We start from the raw sequence: 27,484 nt of genomic DNA on the forward strand, positions 1-27,484 counted from the left end.
AAAAAAAAAAAAAAAAAAAAAAAAAAAAATTGGTAATGTAAACTGATCTTGAAGGAACTTCCACTGACTTAGACAATATATATAGTGAAAAGAGCATGAACTTTGAACAGTGCTGGGCTTGAATAACAGCTAGGGAGTGATTTAACCTCTCTGACCTCAAGCAACCAACACAAATGTGGGTAATGGTGCACACCTTTTGTGTTAACTCGGTTAATCCTCATGTCCAAACTAGGCACCTAACAAGATTCCTGGCCCATAGCAGCTGCTCAGTAAATGGTACATTTCCTCAACTTCCTAGTGGTAGTTGGTGATTATTACTAAGTACCAAACTTGCTATCCCACCTTTCCATTTTACTATAGAAAACAATCACCTCAACTCTGAGCTATACGAACCTTCATTTTTCAGGGCAGGAAACCAGTACCCAAAGCACAGATAATGGTATGACCAGACCCAACCTGACTTAAGTGTTATAATCCTCCCAGATAATACATAAAACTAAATTCCCTGTGAGAAGTCTGTTTGACATTTATCATACTAGCAAAACATCTCTCTTGCTATGCATTTCTCTCACTTAAAAACCAAAGGAAAGTAGCCACTTCTGGTTATATTCATTTGTGGACTTGCCATTCCTTACATTACAATAAAGAATCTTGATATTTACAGATTTTTGTACCTACATTGATTCTGAAGTCTTTTTTTTTCACTTAATCTGAATTATCAGAAGATTTCAAAGGTTGTGGTCAGAAGTTAAGTCCCATCAATTGATTCTGATGAGTAATTTCAGACCTCCAAACCAAGATGGTTTATAACTTTACAGGCAAGAATTGCTTATTTAATTCTCAAAAATAGAAAGTAAGGCTAAGGAGTTAGGATATAACAAAAGCTGGGCATACTATACTTATCTACACACTCTAGATTAAATACAAATGCTTGGCACATCTGTGAGAATTCACCAGAGGACAGGAAACCCATTCACAGGAGAAGAGTCCATTCCAAGAGGAATTTTGAAGCGTCCTGAAGACAACCAACTGCTTAGCAGTTTAAGGTGGAATTCCAGAGATTAAGATGCAGCAGCTGCTTTCAATAAGCTTCGAAAATCTAGCTACTCCCCGCGGTGATAAAATAATAAAAGAATGACACAAAATAGTAATAAGCCAAAAAATGAGAGGTAAACATAGTACTTGTAGAATGATATTCAAAAGAGAAGATTAAATATTCTATCCACAAATGGAGGTACAATATAAATTTAAAAGTTTCAAATAGATCTACCTAAATGCACACGATGGTGAGGAGCGTGGCTGTCTCTGACTTTTTAAGGCACGTAGTTTGTCTCCCTGGGTTATATTATTTTTCATTTCCACATCTTCATCCTCTTCTAAATTATTCTGGAAAAAAATTCATGTTCCACAGAAAGGTCATTATGAGTAATTCTACTTTATATAGATTTCTTAACAGTTTATAGATTATCTCGGTATATGGATATGTTTTATACAAATTATCTTAAATAGTTTTAACGCACTATGAATTCAGCATTGGCCACATATATACTAAAGAACGCTGGACTAATCACCCATTAAATATACTGGTCAAATTCCAAATCAAAGAAGCATGGGTATGGATGTGGTAGACTTTATTAAAGGGAGCTCTGTTACAATGGACCACAACCATGGAGACTTTCTTGCAGACAAAATTATGCTTTTGAATATAGCTTAGACATAGGTTGGCTCAATAGATACAGTACAAATATTTTTCCAGAAGCTACCAGCACCCATCACTGCAAATTCCATAGCTTGTTTACATAAGTGAAAGATAAAACAATTTAGGATATCTATACAGTAACTTATTAACATCATTTAACACTATTAAAAGCACTCAAGATTTTTCCAAGCTTACTAGACTGGGAAAGTGTGTTTCCTGCTGAAACAAGTCTTGTAGTTGGAAAAATATATATAAGTACCACACCAGGTCTTTTTTGCATACCAGGTCACATTTAATTCTCACAACCCAGGGAGCGGTGGTGGGGAGGGCACCATTACCCTTAATTTAAAGATGAAAAAAGGAGGTGCTTGTGGAAGATAAGACTATTCCCTAAGCTCCCCTAAACTCTTCATGACAGAGCTATGATTTTAAAATCAGATTTCTTGTCCTCAGATACAATGTTCTTTCTAAAATATATGCCACGGCACACTAACATTCCACCATAAAGATTGTATTTTTCCTCACCTGAAAATAAATCAAAAGGTTTGAATTTGCTAAGATCATTTCTAGCCATAAGAGTCTCCTCTCTTCTTTAAAGCTAGAAGTCTTATTTGATGAAGAATGTACAAAAACGCACTTCCCTCAGTGACATTTTCGTCATTTTTGACAGCCATTCCTGAATCAAAACACTTTTTTGTTCCTTGCCATCTATTTTGGGGTCCATGGATTCATCTGGGGCTCAGTAGGCATATCCTGGGTAAAAAGACCACACCCCACCACTACAGCTCTGACTTAAAAAAAAAAAAAGACATACAAAATACACAGCTAATAGGAAAGGAAAAGAAATGAAGATGAAAGCTTCCCAGAGGAGACAATCCCTTAGCTGAGTCTTAAAGAATGAGTACAAGTGAAGCAAGCCAAACCAAGATCACAGGAAGGGCCATGTTGGCAAAGAACTCCAATTTAACAGTCACAGGATCATGGAACCTCAAAGTCAGGGGGTTCTCTTAGAGTTATTAAGAGATGCCCACCTATAAAGTCCCGAGGAATCAATTATATTATTCATCTTTGTCCATACAATCCCAGTGGGGGGAAATCTACTACCACCCAAGGAAGCCTGCAGGAACAGAAATCAGGCACGCCTGAAGGCTAGGCTTGCAAGCAGGATAGTAATACCTGAGAAGCTGAGCTTAGCTTCATCTAGCACTCAACATGCTGGGTTGGTAGCAGTTACATGTGCCTGACAGAAGGACAAGCACATAGCCAAGAGGCTCCAAAATACGAGGGGGTATCAAGAAGTATATAAGCCTTCATAAGATTGGCAAGGAGAGCTTCTTGAAGGTCGGACCGGATCCACACCACAATCAGTTTCACTGTCTAATGAGTGCCTTAGTGAGAAAGCCAGGAAAGCACGTTTGTCTATTCAACTAGGAGGATCTTTGTGTTCTCAGCTCTAAAATGCCTTCGAAATTCTAAGGAAAAGTAATTCTCAACTTGAAATTGCAATATTCAACCTATCTGTCAAGTGTAAAAGTAGAACAGAAGTACAAAAATTTACCTCCCTGACAATCTTTCTGCGAAAACGATTATAGGATATGCTTCAGGAGAAGGAAAGAAGACAACATGAGATCCAGGAAAATTAGGGATCCAACTGAGAAGTGTGAAGAGAAGGCCTTGGGTCAGAACTCTATATTTGGGCTGTAGAACAATTAGTCCAGGTTGGAAGGCAGAAGTGTCTTCAGGAAAACAACGGACTTGGTAAGATTTTTTTGCTGTGTTGAGATTTTGAAAAAAATTTTAATTGCTTGGCACAATTTGGGGAGGAGGGGAGAGTAGCATTCTCTTTTCCCAGATATATAGAAAACTACACAAATAAAAAGAGCAAATAACTCTAGGGGGAAAAAAGGAGCTTCAACAAAGAAATCAGTCATAGTGGGCTACTAAGCTCAACTGTGAGCAATATTTGTGATAATGTATACACTATTTGGGTTTAACCAAAAATTATAATATAGCTATATTGGGAAGCTAGGGGAAGTAGAGGTGATAGCAAGGTAGGAGAACTAATCCTATCTACCATAACCAGGAGGCAATAGAAAAATGTCCGAAATTGATAAGCTTTTAAAAGTAGCATTATAGCAAGATATTTAGGGCTTCCCTGGTGGCGCAGTGGTTGAGAGTCCACCTGCCGATGCAGGGGACACGGGTTCGTGCCCCCGTCCGGGAAGATCCCACATGCCACGGAGCGGCTAAGCCCGTGAGCCATGGCCGCTGAGCCTGTGCATCCGGAGCCTGTGCTCCGCAACGGGAGAGGCCACAACAGTGAGAGGCCCGCGTACCGCAAAAAAAAAAAAAAAGATATTTAGAAATTTGGCAGTTAATTTGCTTACAGGTTTCTCCCGTTTGAGAATGGGTCTGGGGATACAGAAAGGTGGGATAGGGAACTGATTTTTTATTAGAATTCAGTACTTTTGCTATTTCTAAAACTGTGGTCATATATTATTTTCTAAAATAAAAATTAATTTTAAAATATACAGTTAAATAAAGTAACAGTATATTTATATTATAGTTACTTTACATGTGTTTATTTCTCCCACTTTATTGTAAATCTTAAAGGTGAAAAAATTTTAAATTATAATACATTTCAAACACGTAGAAAACAACAAAATGATGTAACATCCTGTCATGTACCTAACTACCCAGAATTAATATATTTTTTCTTAAGCTCCTTAAGGAGTTTACTTAGGTACACTGGCTCTCAAAGAAAATGAAAACATTATATATTAAGTCCCAGCTCTCAACCTCTGGAGAAGGAAACCATGTCTTTTCCAAAGAAAAAAAATATATATTTTACCATATAATACTTGTTTGTCATAGGTAACAACAAACTACAGAAAAGAGATAAAAAAAATATTAAAGCCACCTACGTACTTACCATCAAAGTAAAACACATTAGCATTCTGTCATATAGTCTTCCAGACTTTCCCCTGTGCTATCTATACATACCCCACCAACACATTTCTTCCTCTCAAAAGGAGGTTGAATTATACATGCTGCTTTGTAACCTACTTTTTCACTTAAATATACTACAGAAGTGTTTCAGGGTAAATTTTAAAAATCTTCTACATTATCATGTTTTATTGCTCCATAAAATTCCATTGTTGAGATGTATCAAATTTTATATATTTTGCCCTAAGTCAGGCTGTTTGCTGTCTTTCATCACTATAAACAGTTCCAACAAACATCCTTCTACAAACACATGGTTTCTGAACACTGTCCTATTATTATTGCCTTAAGATAAGTGCATAGAAGTGGAATTGCTAGATTAAAGTCTCCTGCTACATGTTATCAAACCGCCCTCCAGAAAGGCTACACCATTTTAAACTCCAACTAGCAATGTTTAAGAGCTTTTTAATCCCCAAACCCTTGCTAATACTGCATACATTTCTTTAACCTCATACAAGTTGATAGGCATAAATAGCATCTGTGTTTCTTTCATTCCTAGAGAAGTAGCACATTTTTTTATATTTACCAACCATAAGGGCCCCCATTTTGTTTTATTTGTGTACATGGAGTTTTCACATTGATTTTTTTTTATAAATTTATTTATTTTCTTTATTTATTTTTGGGTGCATTGGGTCTTCATTGCAGTGCACAGGCTTTCTCTAGTTGAGGCAAGCAGGGGCTACTCTTCGTTGTGGTGCGCGGTCTTCTCATTGCGGTAGCTTCTCTTGTGGAACACAGGCTCTAGGTGTGTGGGCTCAGTAGTTGTGGCTCGTGGGCTCTAGAGCACAAGCTCAGTAGTTGTGGCACACGGGCTTACTTGCTCCACGGCATGTGGGATCTTCCCGGACCAGGGCCCAAACCCATGTCCCCTGCATTGGTAGGTGGATTCTTAACCACTGAGCCACCAGGGAAGCAGCACATTGATTTCTTAAGAGCGCTTTACATTAAAATAAAAAAAACTTTCATTTGAATGTGTTGTAAATATTTCCTCCCAGTTGATTAATGTGAGGAGAATAACTCAGAAAGATCAAGACTGGGGGCGGGGGGCACAGCAGCGGTCTGGTGAGAGAGGACAGATTGGATTAAGGTAGGAGAAACTGCCTGGTACTCAGGACCTGGGGAAGGAGGAGGGAGGGGAAAAGATCTGGACACACAGTACAGGTCTGAAAAATATCTGCTAAAATATAAATCATGGGCTTTTTTGTCTCAACCTATCTCCCCTTATTTTATTTCTGTGGCTACTGTAAGAAGTTTTAGCCATTTTTAGGACTAAGAATATAAAATATATGAGTTATAAAATTCTTAGTGAATGATTAACAGCCTTCAAACTCTTGACAAAAATAGTTATATACAATGTTATTCAAAACACAAATTACAAAATTAAGAAACAAAAAGCCCCACACACCTACGGTCAATTAATCTTTGACAAAGGAGGCAAGAATATACAATGGGAAAGAGACAGTCTCTTCAGCAAGTGGTGTTGGAAAAGTTGGATAGCCGCATGTAAATCAATGAACACACCCTCTCACCACACACAAAAATAAACTCAAAATGGCTTAAAGACTTAAACATAAGACAGGGCACCATAAAACTCCTAGAAGAGATCACAGGCAAAACATTCTCTGACAGAAATCATACCAATGTTTTCTTAGATCAGTCTCCCAAGGCAACAGAAATAAAAACAAAAATAAACAAGTGGGACCTAATCAAACTTACAAGCTTTTGCACAGCAAAGGAAACCATAAAAAGAAAAGACAACCTACAGAATGGGAGAAAACATTTGCAAATGATGAACCAACATGGGCTTAATTTCCAAAATACACAGCTCATACAACTCAACAACAAAAAAACAAACAACCCAATCAAAAAATGGGCAGAAGACCTAAATACACATTTCTCCAAAGAAGAAATACAGATGGCCAATAGGCACAGGAAAAGGTGCTCAACATCACTAATTATTAGAGAAATGCAAATCAAAACTACAATGAGGTTCCACCTCACACTGGTCAGAATGACCATCATTAAAAAGTCTACAAATAACAAATGCTAGAGAGGATGTGGAGAAAAGGGAACCCTCCTACACGGTTGGTGGGAATGTAAGTTGGTGCAGCCACTGTGCAAAACAGTATGGAGGTTCCTCAGAAAACTAAAAATAGAATTACCATATGATCCAGCGATCCCACTCCTGGGCATATATCAACAAAACTATAATTCAAAAAGATACATGCACCCCTATGTTCACAGTAGCACTATTCACAATACCTAAGACATGGAAACAACCTAGATGTCCATCAACAGATGAATGAATAAAGAAAATGTGGTACATATATACAATGGAATACTACTCAGTCATAAAAAAGAACAAAATAATGCCATTTGCAGCAACATGGATGCAACTAGAGATTATCACACTAAATGAAGTCAGAAAGAGAAAGACAAATACCATAGGATATCACTTATGTGTGGAATCTAAAATGTGACACAAATGAACCTATCTATGAAATAGAAACAGACTCACAGACATAGAGAACAGACTGGTGGTTGCCAAGTGGGAGGGGGTTGGGGGAGGGATGGAATGGGAAGTTGGGGTTAGCAGATGCAAGCTTTTATATATAGAATGGATAAACAACGAGGTTCTACTGTATAGCACAGGGAACTATATTCAATATCCTATGATAAACCATAACAGAAAAGAATATTAAAAAAAGAATGTATATATATATATATAACTGAATCACTTTTCTGTACAGCAGAAATAACACAACATTGTAAATCAACTATACTTCAATAAAAAATATTTTTATAAAAAGAAAAAAAAACTATATAGAAGAGGACTTTGGTCTCCTGGAATCCTGAATAAGTCATGCAGACAGGAATATAACCAACCCCTGTATTTATTAGGGCACTTATAATATATACTAGGTCACAAGTGCCTGCGTGGGGAAAAGTATATTAGAAAATAGAGTTCCATTTGTCATGAGGCATAAATCAATCCCAAGAACTGGGGGACCGAGGGCAGTTTGAAGATGTTTCTCACCAGGTACTGTTATACCGCATTCTTTATACCAAATTCATTCCTCATGATGACTAATGATGAACAAAGTCACAAACGATAAATGCTGAGAATTTAACCCAGGCCTCCGTGTGCTCTTGGGCTCCAGCCCCTTTCCCCAGAGTCCCAGTGTAGCCCCCCTCTTGCTCTCAGGTACTCTGGAAGCAGCAGATCCCCTGAAACAAAGCCACACGATTGCTGGCAATGGTGAAGAAGCCTAGTTCAGGGAAGACCCTGATATCTTGGCTCCGCCAAGGACGGGGGCCTGTTCTCAGACCCCCTGTCGCCCTCTGGAGGGTCTGAGCATCAGTGCGTTTTCTTCTGGATACAAGCCTGCCCTACATAAAGACAGGAAAATAGAGCCAACTAAAACACATAAAGAAGGAGAATTTTTAAAGATATTGTTATTTATAGGTGATGGTCTAGCTAAAGAACAAATAGCATAAAATATGAAGATGTATTTTATTCCACCAGTTGTTCTCTATATGCAGACAAGATGAAAACCAAAATCAAATAAATTAAATTGTGCCCATAGATTTCAGTTGGATAAATTACTGACCAACACATTAATAAATTTATTTATTAATGTTACCATTAATAAAATGGAAACAGAGAAAACTACTAGGGAGGCCATTGTGTATGCCATTAAGAAAAGATATTTTAGATGAAATATAGCACACTATGGAATAAAGATGGAAGAGTTATAATAGAAAAATGACATAAAAGCAGAGTTTGAAATAGAAACAAGTAAAAATAGAAGTCTAAGGACTGAAAGAAAAAGACAAAAATGGAATTTTTAGCAGATTTAAATGATTTGGCAAGGAAAAATGACTGGGTCATCTCTAAAATTCTTTTCATCTCTCAGATGTTAAACCTATGAGATGTAAAAGTTGGAGAAAGGCAAAGAGGTCACCTTCATAAATTGTTTCTGATCAATAAAAAGTCTGGATTTATCAGAGCTCCCCAAATTCGTCTCCTCTTCCTTTTCCCTGCCACTGGTTCAGACCTCTGTCACCTGGACCACTGCCTCATGACCAACTCCCTGGCCTCCCAACCCCGGGCCACACACAGACACCAGCACCCCTTCCACAGCACAGCCAGGGTGAGCTCCTCAAAGGGTGAATCTGTGTACTGTCACTCCCCTTACTGATAGCCTCTGGTGGATCCCTGCGGCTTTCAGATTGGACCTGGAATGCCTTAGTGGGCCTAAGAGTGGAAAGAAAGGTGCTTAAAAGTAGGGCCTTAGAGATTTAATTTTTACTTCATAGATTTTTTAAAAGATGTACCCTGCTCATGGGCAAAGGATTTTATAAATCATGGTAACTCATGGCTAAACGTCAGCAGCACCTGTACCTAATTAATATCTCTAACTCAAGAGTACACGCTGACTGGTGTGCTAATACTGGACTATCACCCTAGGGTAGGAAGAAGATAAAAGCAATTGCAGTTCCAGGAGAAATTTATGAGGACACGTTGGCTAAGGTTATGTCCAAAATGACTGTATGCAAATGTACTAGAGCCACAAGGAGGGCCCAGTGGAGAGGCAGCATAGCACTGTGAGAGGCCTCATGGTCAGAGGCCGACTGCGGAGCCAGAGTGCCTGGGTTCAAATGACAACTCCGCTCTGTACTTTGTGACCTTGGGCAGGCAGCTTAACTTCCTCCACCTCAGTTATGTCATCTGTGAAATGGACCTTGTAAAGGTGCCTATTTCATACAGCTCTTCTAGGGCCTAAAATTAATCCATGTAATAAAGTGCTTAGGACAGTGCCGGGCACATAGTAGGTGCCATTTAGGTTGTTGTTGTTGCCCTGTAAGCTCCTCATTTAACTCCTTATACATCTGGCACTTTAAATAAAGTGCATTAGATTCCACTTAAAGCCATTTTTTAATAACCCCAATACAGAATGGATCCTAAGGCCACTCAATGTCAAAATGAGCACTTATTGCTGGTACTATTTTATATTTGAGCATATGCTACCCTTGGATAGCTTGGATTACTACCAGTTTCATGTCTGTATTCTTGTTTGTTTTCTGTGAAGCTGTCAGTCTTCACTCATTCAGGTAATATTCACGAAGGCCCTGTGGGCTAGGAATAGACTTATGATGAGGGCAGGTAGAAGCCTCCATCCTTACAAAGCGTATTGCCCAGCAAGGAAGGCAAGGTAAGGGCCATGGAGGAAAAGGACAGTGCAAGGCAGGGCCGTGAAGCAGGGAGCCCCCTCCAGACCCACAGGATGGGCTGTGTACATTTCATAGTTCCTAGCCCAGCACTGAAGACCAGGTTCAATAAAGGAAAAGCCTCTATTTTTAAAAGATTTCTCATAACTCTAAGTGGGCGAAGAGAATTCATTAAAGCCACAACCTACTCCATTACTATGGCCTGAATCATTCTGGTTCATACTTTTGATTATTTTCCTTTTACCCACCCCGTAAGCACTGAAAAACTATACATTCAAGCTCCCCAAATCAGGTAACTACGGAGCTTCCCAAGCTTCCTAATAACCAATCACAGGAAAATTCCTATAGGCATAGAAATCAAAAAATAATTTGCTATCTCTGCTTTTGACTTAAAAAAAAAAAAACTACCTCTAGAAGAACACTGGCTTTTTGCACTTTCTCTGTATATAAACTAAATAAATCCAGGATTTCCATGGGCTTCTATCCTGAACATTGGTATAGAACTTGAAACATTAAAACCCTTGCAGCATTCTTGACGTATTTTCCCAACTGGAATTCACAAGAATGATAAAGCAATCACTAACTCTGTTACACTCACTTGAGTAAACTAACTCCCCATATTCATGGAGACAGCACCAGATAAGCATAGCAATAAAAAGGCTCAGAATCAGAAGAGGTACTTGCACAAAGCATCATCTAACTATAAAGCCGTCCAAAACCCATAGATATGTCACTGTCTACAATCTTAACCACACCATCATTCTCTAGTATTTCTGAACTCTTTCATTTCTGTCCTCTAATTTCAAAAATAATAGCACTTCTGAATGAGAGCTAAGTAATTAATTTGGGGGGTGGGAAATAGGAACGAGGTAAAACAGCCAACATCTGAATATATGCTCATATTTCAAACTGACTTATTTTAAATTTCAATCATATTGCATTCATCACCCTTCCAGTGATAAATAAATGTTAATCAGTCTCAAGTTCAACAAACTGGGATCTAAAAAAGTATGAGAATGAAATGTTCTAACTACCAGATGTTAGTTTAATACAGATTATGATATAAAAAGCATTATGTTCCTGCAAGATAAATATATTTCTCAGATAGATGGATGGGTTTCACATGTGCCTCTTCAGAGGTCATAACTCAAAAGCCTTATTTACTTGAACTCAAACTTGGGGAGGAAATGCTGACCAGAGCAACAAAGTGTTCTTGTTTAGCTACATTATCTCATTAAAATGTCAGTCCAGATCCTTTTTGTTTGCTTTGAAAAGGCCAAACCATAACACAGAGACAAGAAAAGGTCTACAAGGGCTCTGAACATCAACACGACCTTGGCTAATAAGATTTATGCTTGGTCAGGACAGATGACTCAAACCAGTAAACTTAGCCACTTCATCAGTGGCTGTCCTGGAGAACATACCACAGGGTTGAAAACTCAGTTCCTCCAGCAGTCCCCATCCTTCCTCTTGAAGAAAACATTCCCTATCTCCGAGCACTCTTGTTATCTTTCCTGGTGAAAAAAAATCTGTTTGGGATGCCAATTGTTGACCTAACAGAGCTATGATGCATTCTTTCCATCGCTAAGCTTGTTCAAGGTCCTTGTCCATGTCTAATGGGTCACTGCCTAATTGAATGTAAACCTACACTTGCTACTTAAATATTTTAATAGCTTTTTTGCCCCTTTAGTGACATAAAAATATAAATATAAACTAGGTGCTTAGCTTCACCTCAGGCATATTGTGGTAGACAGAGCTAAACTAGGAGTCAGACTACCAGCTCTTAAGGTGGCCCCACTACTTGAAAACTCTGTAACCTTGGGCAAGTAAAAAATTTTGTGCGACCCGGGTTTCTGATCCACACAAGAGAGGAAACTAGAACAAATTATTTCAAGGTTGCTTCTACCTCCAAAAATGCCCATGATCTTAATTCTTAGTGAATCACTACCATTTTTATTGAGGTAGCAAGTGTAATAGAAAAAAATATGGGTTTGAAATCAGATAGACATGGACTGAATCATGTTTCTGACACTGAGAACTTCTCTAATATTCAATTTCCTTATTATAAAATAGAGATAATATTGACTAACTCACCAGGTAGTTATGGAGATTAAATCAGACGATGTATGTCAATTGTTTAAAGTGGTTTGTTTATAATGGAGTCTCAATTAAAAAAAAAAAAGTTGCCCCTGATTATGTTTTCAACTCTGGACTTACTTTAGAAATCATGAATTTGAGGCTTCAATGTACCACTTGTGGTATGTAATATCCAACTGTCCCATTAAGATTTTTCTTGTTGATATCTATTTCCATTTTAAAAGAGAAAGTTTGCTTTTCTATTTCTTTTTTGTATTTTCCAAACCAGAGTAGACTCCTTTATAATTGTACTCCTTAAATTACAGCTTTTTTCTTTTTAAGGATAATTGCTTTCTTTGCTTTTATTATTGCTTTATAGGTGTTGACTCCATGCCTAAAAATTTAGTACTGCAGCATTCAGAGAAGAGATGTGGCTATGTTATATGTGTTCAATTGGGAAACAAAGAAATGCAGAACATTAGTCTTAAGGAGACACGAAAATCCTCCTGGAAAAAACTCACCTCTCCAAATCTCTCCACGTTTTGTATTTTAGATAAGTTTCCACCAATAGACATATCATCCAAGCTAGAAAGGATTTTATTAATACTTCCTTCACTGGATGGTCTATTTTTCAGTTTGGATCGGAAAATGTCTCCTTGGACCCACAACGATGCCTGTTTCCTGTAAAAAGGAGAAAAAAACAAAATAATCTTTGAAATAAGTGAGTATCACCTCCTCAAAAGTATATCTTATAGACAAAAAGATTAGCAGATAGACATTTGCAGATCAGACTAGAAAGATTATGAAGTCTTAAAGAAAAATAAAGTCATTTTCTGAATGCCAAAATAAATTATTTAAAGTTGTACAGATGAACTGGTTTGCAGGGCAGAAATTGAGACACAGATGTAGAGAACAACCAAGGGGGGAAAGCCGCAGGGAGGGTGGGGATGGTGGTGTGCTGAATTGGGCGATTGGGATTATAAAATGGATAACTAATAAGAACCTGCTGTATAAGAAAATAAAATAAAATTCAAAAAATAAATAAAGTTATATATTAAATACAAAACCCTTCTTCCAATATATGTCTATATAGCCCTAAATGGGTTGACTATTAAGGTTCCCAGTGTTTAAGACAAATTCCACAGCCATAAAGACAGTGAGCCAATTTGTCTTTTAAACATGAATTTGAAATCTGTAATATAGTTCTCAAATAGCAATTTGATACATCTGTAAAAATAGCTGGAGTGAAATGGACTCAAAGATGTAGGTGAATAAACTTAAGTTAGCTGGAGATAGTACCTTAAAAAAGTACCAAACACCTAATTGTATGTGGTATCATGAAAAGCCATGAACATATAACTTTACAAACCCACTCTTATAACCTAAAAATAAGGTTTATAGCCTCAATTAGGTGATCCTTTTGGAAAAAGAAAATGTATTTGACGTTCATCTATAAGCTTTCCTTTATTCAAACAAGACATATTTACAACTGTTTTCAAGGTTATAAGAAAAGAACTTAAATGTGTAAGTAAAATGACAATCTGGGGCTACTATTTTTATTGATCGAGTCACCTTCATGTATTTCTTTTAAGATAAATTACCCCACAGAACAGTTTTTGTTCTGTACTATACCATACTGTACAGATTAGAATTCAACCAAAAACATTATTGTTCATCACAAGGAATACCAACATGCAATGAAATAATAGCATTATCAGGGAGATGCCACCATTAAGAACATAGATTTCTTTTGTAAAGCAGCAGGGAGACCGAGTAATACTTTCTCTCAAAGGTTCTACATATCACAGAAAATCCAGGTTAAAACATGAGGAGAAAAACAAATAACCCTCCCTGAAATGTACTGTCTCATTGAGCCCTCAGGAAAGGAATCCATCTTTCCTTTTAAACAGGAATCCGTCTTCCTTTTAAACCATGTTTATTCTCAAATCAGAACTTTATTGTTTACAGTTAAAAATTGTTGAAAGTCTTGAAGAAGAGTTTATCCTTTAAATTACAGCAAAGCTTTACATATGCAATCCCTCCAACCAAGCAAATCCACACCTAGGTATTACACTACAGAAATACACGCTTGTGTACAAGATACAAACATGCTTGTTACAATGTTATTTCTAATAGCAAAATAATGGAGACACCCTAATGGACAACAGCTTATTAAATTACAGTAGATCTATTCCATGAAATATTACGTAGTCAGTAAAAAGCCTGGGATGGACTCACATGTGGTGACAGGGAAGAGTAGCCATGAAATAAAGCATTAGTGAATGAATAATATAAGTGACAGAGTGTGGAAAGTGTGACCCTGTTATTAAAAAACAAAAACAGAAGGGAAAAAGGTTACAATTCACAGTTCACAGTTATTTAGAAGACTATATGCCAAAATATTAATGAGTTACCCCGAAGAACAGTGACAAAGGAAAATTTTGCTTTCTACTACATAATGTCTACACTTTTTTACTCTTTTTAAAAACAATGTGCTTTGTTTGCTTTTGTAAAAAATAAATGATCTGAAAATAAATAAATACAAATATAGCTCAAAGCAGAACAAAGATAGAGTAATTCTGAAAAGGAACCTTTAAAGTTGCTATCATAAAAGACAGCATGCAGCACATGACTACACTGTGTTAACAAGAGCATCTTTAGAAGTCAGGAGAAGAAGTGCCCAAATGTTAACAGCATAGGGTAGAAATGAATGGTTGAGGGGCTTTCTTTATTTTAAATATAATATCCTACCCTACTTTCAAATAAGAAATTTTGTTTTTCTTTTACTTTTTGCTCATTTTTCAATATTTTCCAAATAAAGCAAAAGAGAAAAAGAAATACCTTTAGATATAATTTCTGAGACAGCCTGTATGGATACAGATATATAGATATAGATGTAGAGATAGATATGATACGGATATAGATAGCCACTATAGATATAAAACGCTGTCCACATACAAGACTGACTTTTCATTCCTAACATTGTTCTAAAATTGAAACTAGATTAAAGAATGTTTCTAAATACATTAAATTTTAAAATAAAAGTTTGGTGAATTTTTAAATATATGAATAAAATTTCAGAAATCCACACACACCAATTCACTAAGGAGTATGGCAGTATCTACCTTTTATCATGGCAGGTTTTTTTTGCTTCTTGGAAGCAAACTACTGAGGAGTGTTTCCTGAGCTTAGGATACATAAATTGATGAGGCAATTTTTCTATACCGGTTGTAAAAATATGTATTCAAAACGAACTCTTCTTAACTTTTTCTCCCCTTGTGGAAATCTTCATAAAACCATGGAATAGCCTTCCTGATACTTTGTATCTTCAAAAATTCTTGCTTTAATTTTTTGCTCCTCCAAACGTTTTTCACTTACTGTTACATCTAGCATAACCTTTTATATGATGCTTGAATCTATATCCTTCCAGTAGTAGTAAACAAAAGCACAGCCCTTGGCACAGTATGGATACTTCAAAAAAATAACTGTTAAATTTATAAATAATACAGGTCTTGGGCCTCTGGTCAAAACCCCCCAGTAATAAAGAACTACTTCTTCACAAGGAAAGAAAAGTCAGCCCTGTCACAGATAATGAAAAAATCAGCTGCATGAAACCCCCAGAAAGGACAGGGATAAACAGATAAGACAGAATTCCTGTCCCTCAAGAAATTCCCAGGACTTCCCTGGTGGCGCAGTGGTTAAGAATCCACCTGCCAGTGCAGGGGACACAGGTTCAATCCCTGGTCCAGGAAGGTTCCACATGCTGTGGAGCAACTAAGCCTGTGCACCACAACTACTGAGCCTGTGCTCTAGAGCCCACGAGCCACAACTACTGAAGCCCGTGTGCCTAGGGCCTGTGCTCTGCAACAAGAGAAGCCACCGCAATGAGAAGCCCACACACACCAACGAAGAGCAGCCCCCGCTCGCTGCAACTAGAGAAAGCCCACGAGCAGCAACGAAGACCCAATGCAGCCAAAAATAAATAAATGAATAAAAAATAAATTAATTAAAAAGAAATAAAAAAAAAGAAATTCCCAGGTTAGTATGAGACAAGTAAACAACTGAAATCCAATATTAAAGGCCTATGACCAAGATTTGCTTAGGAGCCTAGGAGAAGGGGCCCTTAACTCAAACTTCAGTCTGAAAGAATCAGACTGAAGTTGTCTGAGAATCCAGACATTATCTGGAAAGATGAGCAGGGCTTAGCCAGCAAGAGTACTCCCCAACAAAGAAAACAATGTGGGCTTGAAGAAACAGTGATATCAAAGAACATAGCATGCATGGAAAACTGTTGTTTGGCTTGGCTAAAGCCCTTCTGCTTCATAGGAGAGGAGAAGGGAAGCAGCTCCTGGCAAGCTCTGCGCACCATGCTAAGGGGCTTACCTTAGATCTCAGAACTGAAGAGAAGACCCTGTAAGGATATTTAGGTATAAAAAACATGAAGAGGGAACAGAAGCTGAGAAGCTGGAGGCCCAAGAGGATAAATTGAAAAAAATTCTAATTCCAAAATGTTATAAACTTTCTGCCAACCTAAAGATGAAGATGACAACATGACACCTTTCACTTGCTCAGTTTAAAAGACTCAATCTGTCCCATCACTGGAAAGACTTGATTGAAACCTGAATATACAGATGATAAGGTGTCAAAGTTGATTTATGTGTTGCTGAGCGATGCTGTACTCAAGTGCTCCTTAAGAAAAAGCAGCACTTCACGCAAATACCTTTTTTAATGACAGTGGAAACCACGCTAGCTTTTATTGTGGTGTCTATTACTCCTTAAAAGACTCATCTCAAACAGAAGTAAAACATGTATTTTTAAGTATTCGGCATTTAAAAATCAAATCCTGTGAAGCTAACACACCAACTCAAAAGTAAATCCCCCAGTAAAGTAGTGCATTTTCTAAGAGAGCGTGACATAACTGACCCTCTACCAAAAAAGAACAAGTGCTTTGAAGTAACTTTGAACGGAGTCTTGTTGAGAAAAGTAGCCAGTGCTAGGGTCATTATTTTTGGCCATGTCCTGGCCCTAGGTTAGTCAGGTTTGGGCTAGCCAAGCCTGGGACATAAGAAAAAAACTAATTAACTTCACCTCATTACAAGCCAAGTCATAGCTAATTCTGATATAAAACCTTCATGAGTCTTTAAAAAAAAAACAAAAACTGCTTTTAAAATTCCTCTAAAGAAAGTCAGGTCAGTTGCATTGTTACAAATATTCCTGGTTTTGAATTCAGAACACAGTGGCATCCACAGTGCAGCTTCTTCTGTTTGTGGCTGATCTCTTCTCTCTCACTTTCCTGACTGTAACCGAATCCCATCTCCACACCATCCTAACTCTTCCTCTTCATCACTTCTTCCATCCTCAACGCATATTTTTTCTAGTATGACCTAATCCTGACCCCAGTGTCCATCCAAAGCCACCATTTGGTCATTTCATATAGAAACCCAACCAACTTTCTAGCTCAACCTAGGCCTCCTCTAGCTGTGACTTGAGCACCAATCTGCCCTGTGTGCCTCCTTCCACTGCCCCAGGGCTCTTTCGGAAACAGAGTAGTTCCTGGTTTAAAGAATTGGACTAATGAAATGGTCTAACCTGATATCAAAGGAAGACAGACTAGACAGCAGTACCCAAGATTCAGGGGGTGGGAAGGAGACAGGTATTCAAGGAGTTCTATTCTTACTTTGGAGAGTAAGAATGGAAGATTTAATAGGAAGATGCTTAGAAAGAATTTATGAGGGTGTAGGGAAAAGTTCTCGATTCTGAAATACACAAGAGAGAAAAAAATGACTTAGGGAATTCCCAAAAAGATTCAACTAGCTAATTCTCATTTAGGGATAGAACCCCACAATTAGGACCTAGATCACTGGTATCATACCAAAGTACAAACTTTATAAGTAAACCTAATGCTTTATGGCTTACATTTTGTTTTTCCAACTCTAACCCTTTTACACAGGAAACATAGAACTAGCATTATTCAGTCAACAAATAAAACATTTTAATAAGAAAAAAAAGGAAACAAAACAAAAACCATTCAATCTTCTATCTTCAGTAACTGATATGAGTATTTCAAGATAAATTTCTGATGCCATCATTGCCAAAAATTCTTACATATACCTTATCCTTTTTACTTAGACCCATATTAGAATTTTATTTTTGCTTAGCCAATAGATTCAATGCCAACTGAGAGTCAATAAATGGATCAAATGATGCAACAGTAAATACTGAAAAGCAATATAGCTGAGTGTTACTGCAAAAATATGACTGTCAAATAAACAGTGCAAACTCAAACCTATGCAATGTGCTTGTTAGTTTAATAAACAAATCACAATATTGTCTATTATTAAGTTCTTTTGTTCACAATATTTCAAAATTTAAGTACTGTATTTTAGGAAAGACAAGTTCTTAAATCTTCAAAAAAGATCATTAAAAAAATTTAATCCATATTTCTTGACCTAGCCCATGTATCTTAAAAAAATACTATAAATAAATTATAATTTAAAACTCAAGCAGTTATTGTTAGACATTTTTAAGCACTTTTCCATTTTCTTGAACAGGTTTTCTTCATCTTATTTTTAGTAATTTCCTGAAATAAAAACCAGCGGTTGAACTATTAATTTCTATTGTTGTTCAATCCAATTGTGAAACTAACCAAATGCCATAAGCACCAAACTAAATGTTGTATAAGCTGATATCTACAAGTAAAAATAAGCCACAGACTCTTGTTACACAATGTGGTTGGTGGACCAGTAGCATAGTTATCACCTGGGAGCTTGTTGGAAAGTGCATTTCACAAAATCCCCAAATGAATGTTACACACTTTAATAGTTGAGAAGTACTGCAGCTAACCAAAGGCTTATAACTAAATTACAACGTTGAAAAATATCCAATTTACTGGAAGTTGATGAAAATATCTATGATAATAAAGCAGAATGGGGCAATTTCTGATTTATGGGTTTAGGAACAAAAGAGTTCAGCCACAACATTGCTTTCTTAAAGATAACTTCAAAGTGAAAGCTCTACTTTGCAAATACAGAACGCCCTGCAGAATCCAGATTTAAGCTCTGAGTTCTTACTGCCTCAGGAGGATTTTAAAAAATAAAAACAATAACATCATATCAGTTCCCATAAGTAAAGGATCTCTGTGAGCTGAAAGTCCCCATGGGAACTGCATACCTGTCCCTCAAAGATCCCTTTCTAATGAATGAAAGCTTCAATGGATCATGATCCAGAGGTCAGCATAGTATCACACAGTGAATATTCAATAAAACAAATCATAAAAGCAGCCTGGGGCTTCCCTGGTGGCGCAGTGGTTGAGAGTCCGCCTGCCGATGCAGGGGACACGGGCCCGGGAAGATCCCACATGCCGTGGAGCAGCTGGGCCCGTGAGCCACGGCCGCTGAGCCTGCGTGTCCGGAGCCTGTGCTCCGCAACGGGAGAGGCCACAACAGTGAGAGGCCCTCATACCACAAAAAAAAAAAAAAGCAGCCCTGATCCTGTCTATATACTATATATATTCTACAGGCTCTCTCTGAGAAGGATGAGTTTAGACTTGTCTCAGTAACAAAAGAGGCATGGTTGTGCAGCATTTTAAGAACTTTGAGGATATTTGGTAGAAGACATACTTTGGGTGCAGAATGGTATTTTTAGCTTAAGAATATGAACTTCAAGTAGAAGAAAAACACCTGATGGTTGTTTTGCAAATAGCTTTATTTATATGCTAGAAAAAAATTTAAATATAAAATTTCAGTCCGTTACAAAAGGGATGTCTTGATCAGCCAATACATAAATTCATCAGTTCACAAGGATGTTAATAAACATCTCTCTTACTGCTGGTGACATTAAGAGGAAGATCTCTTCAAGGCATAGAAATCAACACCTGGGTACACTTTGGTGTTCAAGGACTAGCACAATGTGACGAACCAGCTTTCCTAAAGTCACAGATTTAGAATTAACATTATCTAAAAAGCACTGACTGGATTTTTCACTTCTGAAAGAATACAATCCCTCTAACTTGTTCAGTCATTTTCGACAGATGAAAACCTATTAGAAAACTTTTTAATCCTCTTTCTTTCCTAATGAACCTGTTACTTATTCATGCTTCTACGTCATCACTGACATCATGCTCTTCATTTCTCATATCGTTAGTCAGTCTCCAAAGCCTGAGATTCATTTCCTTGAAATGCCCTGGTGCCCATCTCTAATTCTTCGGTCTAACTTCCAGCCCCTTTGACAAGTCCCCGTCCCCTAGATTTTAGTAGTAGTCTCCTTTTTAGCCTCTCTGACTACAATCTCCCTCCATTCTATTCATCTTATACATTGCTGCAGCCCAATCTTCCTTAAATAACATGTCAATCATGCAACTCTACTACATCAAATACTCCAAAGTAGAAATATGATGAATAAGAGCAGTCTGGAATATACATGTTCAAATTAGGATCTGTGTATCTTACTGTACATATTTACTGACTATCTACCCAAATGTATACAATGTACACAGATGTATTAGTTTCTTCTCTGAACAAAGCTGCTATCACAAATTACCACAAGCTTAGTGGCTTAGAAGAACACATATTTACTTTCGTACAGTTGTGGAGGTCAGGAGTCCATCATCAGCTTCACTGAGCTAAAGTCAAATTGTTGGCAGGGTTGGTTCGCTCTGGAGACTATGAAGGGAGAATCTGTTTCCTTGCCTTTTTCAGCCACCAGTGGCTGCCCATACTCCTTGGTGTATGGTCCCGTCCTCCAGCTTCAATCCAATCTCTGTTTCTATCATCACATCACCTTCTTGTCTAGTTGACTCCTCCTGTGTCCCTGTGATTACACTGAACCCATCAGAATAATCTCTTCGCTCTGAGATCTTTTACTTGATCATATTTGCAAACTCCCCATTTATAAGATCAAGTGGGGTTTATTCCAGAGATGTAAGTCTCATTCAATATTTTTAAAAAATCAGTGTAATCCACCATATTAACAGGCTAAAGAAGAAAATCACATGATCATATCAATCAATGAAGAAAAAGCGTTTGACAAAATTCAACACCTGCTTATAATAAGAACTCTCAGAAATACAGAAATAGAGGGGAACTTCCTCAACTTGATAAACCTCCAATTAATATTTCATGGTGAATGCCTGATATTTTCCCCCACCAAGACTGGGAACAAGGGAAGGGTGTCTGTTTTCGCCACAATTATTCAAGTTCTAGCTGGTGCACCAAGGGAAAAAAGGGAAGTAAAAGACATAGAGATTGGAAAGGTAACAAAATTCTCCCTATTTGTAGATGACATGATTGTCTATGCAGCAATCCCCAGGAATTCACACACATTTCTTTCTCTCTCTCTCTTAAATTTCAGGATACAAAATAAGTATAGATAGAAAGTCAATTGTATTTCTACGTATGAGCAATTAATACATGGACACTGAAATTAAAAAAACGGTATCATTTATAATCACTCAAAAAAATTGAAATACTTAGGTGTAAATCTAACAAAACAGAACTTATATGATGAAAGTTAAACAATGATGATGAAAGAAATCAAAGAAGATATAAATAAATGAAAAGACATATTGTGTTTATGGATTAGAAGACTCAACAACAGTAAAGATGTCAATTCTCCCAAAACTGATATAGAGATTTAACACATTTGCATCAAAATTGCAGAATGATATTTTTGTAGATGTGGACAAGATTATTCTAAAATTTATATGGAAAAGAAAATAAACTGGCATTGCTAAGACAATTTTGTTAAAGAATGAAAAGTGGGAGGAGTCATTCTTCTGTTAAGGCTCTCTATATAAGTACAGTATCAAGAGAGTACAGTATTGGAGGAAGAATAGAAAAATACATCAATGGAACAGAATAAAGAACAAAGAAATATGCCCATCTAATTGTTGACAGAGATGTAAAAGTAATTCAATGGAGAAAAAATAACCTTTTCAACAAATGGTGCCACAACAACTGGACATCTATAGGCAAAAAAAAAAAAAAGAACCTTGACCTAAGTCTCACATCTTACACAAAAGTAACTCAAAAGGAGTCATAAACTTATGACTATGGGATCTATGGCTAAGCAAAGAGATCTTAGATCTGATACTAAAAGCATGATCTAAAAAAGGAAAAAACTGATAAATTGGACTTCATCAAAATTTAAAACTTTTGCTCTGTGAAAGATTCTATTAAGAGGATGAAAGACAAGTTACAGACAGAGAAAATATCTGCAAACCATTTATCAGACAAAGGACTAGTACCTAGAACATTAAAGAACTCTCAAAACTCAATAATAAGAAAACAAATCACTCAAAGAATAAACAAAAGATTTGAACAGATGCTTCATCAAAAAGTTATAGGGATGGCAAATAAGTACATGAAAAGTTGTTCATTATTACTTACAATTACAATTTCAATGCAAACCAAACCCACAAAGATATATCATTACACACCTAGCAGAATGGCTGAAAAAAAATGCTGGCAAATATGAAGAGAAACTCTATCACTCAAACACTGCTGGTGAAAATGTAAAATGGTACAGCCACTCTGGAAAACAGTTTGACATTTCTTATAAAACTAAACACGTACCATACAATCCAGCAATTGCACTTTTGGGCACTTAACCCAGAGAAATGAAAACTTACGTTTGAACAAACCTGTACATGAACATTTATAGCATCTTTATTCATAATAGCTGAAAACTGGAAACAGTTCAGCTATCCTTCAACAGGTGAATGGTTAACAGACAGCAGTACATTCATACCTTGGAATGCTACTCAGCCACAAAAAGGAACAATTATTGCTACATGCAACACCCTGGAGGAATCTCCAGAGAATTATACTGAGTGAAAAACACCAAGCCCGAAAGGTTACATGCTCTGTAATTCCATATATACAACACTCTTGAAATGACAAAATATATAAAGGAAGGACAGATTGGCAGTTGTCAGGAGTCAAGGAGGGGATGTGGGCAGGGAGGAAGTGAGAGTAGCTATAAAAAGGCAATGTGAGGGATTCTTGCAGTGATGGAAATGTTATATATTAACTGTATCAATGTCAGTATCCTGATTGTGATATTATACTATAGTTTTGCTAGATGGTAGCATTAGGAGAAAGTGGGTAAAGGGTACACAAGAGTTCTTTCTGTCATTTCTTACAGCTGCATGTTAATCTACAATTATCCCAAAGTAAAAATTTTAATTAAAAAAGTGTGTGTGTGTGTGTGTGTGTGTGTGTGTGTATTATAGTTGGATCACTTCACTCCTCTGCTCAAAACCCTCTGCTGACTTTTCATCTCATGCAAAGAAAAGCCAAACTCCTACAAAGGCCTAGAAGGATGCCTGATCTGACTTTTTCCTCTTGGCCTCATCTCCCTTGCTCTCCCCATCAGCCATGGTGGCCTCAGACACATTCCCACTCAGAGCCTCAGCAGCTGTTCCCTCAGAGGAAAACCCTCTTCTCCAAAACACCCACGATTTATTCTATCAGTTCTTCGAGATCTTTGCTCAAAAGTCTTCAATGAGCCCCACCACTACCACGCTATTTAAAACTGCCTTCTCTTCCTTCCCCTATTCTTCTGTGCTTCATTTTTCTGCATCACACCAATCATGGTCAGAGAAACTATATAATTTATGCATTTTTTTATTAACCACACAACCAATCAACCCTCCCCCACCTTCTTCTTCCTCCCCTCCCCTTTCCCCCTCTCCTCCTCCTCTTTCTTTTTCTTCCATCTCTATAGGTCAGAAATTACTCTTTCACTGCAGCTTACCAGGTGCAAAGAACACTGCCTACCAGTGGCTTTCAACAAATAGTTGTTGAAGGAAGGAAGGCAGGAAATGAGGGAGAAAAGGAGGCATCCCTGCAATCTGGAACAAGAATGATATGGACAGGTATATTAAAGACCACTGAAAAAAACTTAAAACCAACAGAAAATTGTAACAGTAATGTTCAAGATGGAAAATTATTTTAAAGTTTTATCATTAGGAGCTTGTTAAAAGAAAGTAGAACCATAAATGAACCCTTTCCCTCTCACGGTTTATATGTAACAGAGGAAGTAAACTTTTATCAGCTAATAGGAGCAACATGAGAAAGGTAAGAGAAAAATCACTACTGGCATAAAACGTAGCTTGGAAGAAGGCTTGAGGTCATGTTTGGAATGGTTAGAGAAAGGCATGTTAAATAATCTTGCCCAGCAGGATGGTTAGAAAAAGTCAGGGAAGGAACTGAACAGAAGTGCTTGACCACCAGAGTCCCCCAGGCTCCCTGTGACCCAGCACCTCCTCCAGCAGACCACAGCACCGCTCTGCAGAGGAGCGGAGACTACCTTGGTGCCTCATGCTCCTCTGCTACCCACCTAAGCAAGTGGTCCCTCATCCCCTTGGTTACCACACCCCAGAAGTTGCTGGGTAGAAAGTCATCAGAGGACTCGTACCCTCTGGCCTCTACTGATGACCCACCTGGCTCTAAAAGCTTTTCAGAACAAAACCCATCATGGCTCACATCCTGGTCTACCTTTGTCACACCAGACGATCAACACTTCCAGGTAATCCAACATCAACCAGGCCCTTATTTCCAAATGACTCTCTTATCCCCTAATTTCCCATCCCACCCCCTCAAATCCAATATTGTCTTATACATAGATTCTTTGTAGAAAATAGAAAAGGAAATGCTTCACAACTTGTTTTATGAAGCCAGCATAACCCTGATACCAAAACTTAACCAAAGTATTAAAGAAAAGAAAATTACATACCAATGTCCTTCATGAATACAGACACAGAAATCCTTAACAAATATTAGCATATTGAATCCAGCCATATGAAAAAATAATAGCACATCATGCACATCATAGCTCCACATTCAAAAATCAATGTAATTCACATTAGAAGATTATGATTATCTTGATAAATGTAGAAAAAAACTGACAAAATTCAAAACCCATTATTAATAAAAATTCTCAAACTAAAAAGAGAATGTAATTTCCTCATTCAGATAAAGGTCATCTATGAAAACCCCACAGCTAACGTCATACTTAACGATGAAAGACTGAATGCCTTCCCCCTAAGACTGAGAACAAGACAAGGATGTCCATTTTCACCACTTCTAACTAACACTGTAATGGAAATCTTAGCAACGAGAAAAAAGGAAAAAAAAAAAAATTACCAGAACTAATGAATGAAAATAGTAAGGTTGCAGGATAAGAAGTTAATTTTTAAAAATCAGTTTCAGCAAAATTTTTAATTTTGCTCATTAAAAAACATACAGCACATACATCTGACAAAGAACTCATATCTAAAATATATATACAAATATTGAATCATTATGTTGTACACCTGAAACTAATATAATGTTTTATGTCCATCATGCCTCAATTAAAAAAAAAAAACTCACTGAAAAGCAAAAGTGCTCTTGTAAAGCTGCCAGATACAACCTTAACTGCTTTTCCTAATATTAAATAATTTGTAGAATAACAACATCAGCTCTGTATATAGTACAGTGAAAAATAATGGTTTTATATTAACTTCAACAAATTTTTTTAATTAAAAAATAAAGAACTACCACAGAAAAAAATTTTTACTGGGTAAAGACTTGGTCCAAACACCTCACAAAGGAGATACATATATAAAAGGTGTTCAAGATCATGAGTCATCAGGAAAATACAAATTAAGATACTATTTCACAACAACCAGAACGGCTTTCCCCCACCAGTCATCCCCCTCCCCTGCTGCTGGCCTCTATTGTCATGTCCCTGTCAGAAATCATCTTGTATATAAACTTATACACTTGTTTATTGTGTGTTCCTTCCACTAGAGATACTGACACCCTGGGAGGAAAGGACCTCGTCTGTTGCATTCACTGTTGCAGCCCCAGGATCAGGAGCATTGCCTGGCAGAGAGTGTGCACCTGACATACATCTGTTGAAAGAATGAATGTCACTAACACAGTAAAGTATGTCTTCTGCCATGAGGTACATCAGGACATAGTCTCTTTTTATTTTTTTAGTGAGTTGGGCTTTTTGTAATCTTTATTGGAGTATAATTGCTTCACAATACTGTGTTAGTTTCTGTTGTACAACAAATCAGCCATATGCATACATATATCCCCATATCCCCTCCCTCTTGAGCCTCCCTCCCACCCTCCTTATCCCACCCCTCTAAGGTCATCGCAAAGCATGAAAAGACAGCCCTCAGAATGGGAGAAAATATTTGCAAAACACATAGTCTTGAATAAGGAAAATAGGAGAGAAGGAGAAAACAAAATAAGTGTACACAATTAAGTAAAGCAAAATACTACGTCTGGTGCCACTTAGAGGCATAAAGTAAATTAGGCCATAGACCGATACCTAGAAGGAGGCAATCAGAAAAGCCTGTGAAAGCCCATGAGTAATGCAGACATTTCTCCATAGAAATGGCTCTATAGGAAATACTGCAAAATATAGAAGATATAGTGCCTCAGATCGAGAACCTGCCTTCAGGAAGGTTCTGACCTAAACATTAGTAATAACTGATTTTAATATCTCGTTATATAAGGAAGTCATTCCTGCACCTCAGATTCACAGATAGTAGAAAACTACAGTATTGACTCACACCTAAGTAAATAACCTAAGTTTTGCCGCTTAAGTATCTATAAATGAAAAAGTCTTCAACTTAGAATGCCTTTGCCTCATAACCCTAATTTCTTCTGTTATTATTTTGAGACATGGCAGAGAGAGAAGGCAGAGTAGGGAGTAGGAAGGAGGAGTATGCAGGCATGAAGTGGGAAGGTTGTGGCATCTGGCGGCCTGAGGCATCTAGGTGAATTTGACCAGTGGCGTTCTCAGGAAAATCTCCTCACCTTGTGAACTGTGCCTAGCAGAGAGCCGGGGGCAAGGTGAGTATTCGGTAGGTACCTAATGAATGAACATTCTGCCAAACAATGATTTTAAGAGATGGCTTAAAGATCCAGGTTTAGGAATGTTTTTTTGTTTTCTAACCCTAAGGCCATTTATCCAACTTTAGTAAGTAATTAGTACAACAAGCCCCTGGCAGATACACAGCACAAAGTCCCATGCTGTAGGCACACATAATGCAAAATAATGGAAACCTCTGGCAGAGAATCTGACAAGAAGAAAGCTCTAAAATAATATAATTATTTTATTTGTATCTCACAGGCCAAAAACCTAGGAACTTGTCTTCTTAATGATCCTGTTCTTGGGTATTTTTTCCTTGTGTATTCATTACACTTCCACCTCATTCTTTTAAGCTAAGGTATAACTGCACATGTTTCAGCATGTCTTCTCCTATCACTTATTCCCTCTGGGATTGGCAATTAAAGTAACTGCTCAGTAGGCTCAAATCCTTTTATCCATTTCAGATGCTTAAAGCTTGCTTACAGCATCTTTCTATGAAATTCATGATCATTTGTTTCTCACCGACATAAAATGATTTAAATGGGAAAGGAATTATCTGGAAAAGAATGCTATTCCGTATAGATCCACACCAGAATAAAAAGG

At 37.3% G+C, this 27,484-nt stretch overlaps 1 protein-coding gene across 5 annotated transcripts in view; it reads right to left on the reverse strand.

The window, feature by feature from the left end:
• Nucleotides 1-27,484, reverse strand: part of CDC14A (cell division cycle 14A) — a 183,492-nt gene that overhangs the window by 24,080 nt on the left and 131,928 nt on the right. For all 5 annotated transcript variants that reach the window (XR_003794349.1, XM_029227789.1, XM_029227791.1 and 2 more), the window contains 2 exons: nucleotides 12,532-12,691; nucleotides 1,271-1,386 (listed from right to left, as the gene is read on the reverse strand). Coding sequence is in view for 4 of the 5 variants with exons in the window: in XM_029227789.1 (XP_029083622.1) it covers nucleotides 1,271-1,386; nucleotides 12,532-12,691 (276 nt within the window). In the remaining variant the exon portion in view is untranslated. The remainder of the gene's footprint in view (nucleotides 1-1,270; nucleotides 1,387-12,531; nucleotides 12,692-27,484) is intronic.

The sequence above is a fragment of the Monodon monoceros genome, unplaced genomic scaffold (assembly GCF_005190385.1).
Source record: "Monodon monoceros isolate NGI ecotype Baffin Bay Population unplaced genomic scaffold, NGI_Narwhal_1 Super_Scaffold_18, whole genome shotgun sequence".
Taxonomy (NCBI): Eukaryota; Metazoa; Chordata; class Mammalia; order Artiodactyla; family Monodontidae; genus Monodon; species Monodon monoceros.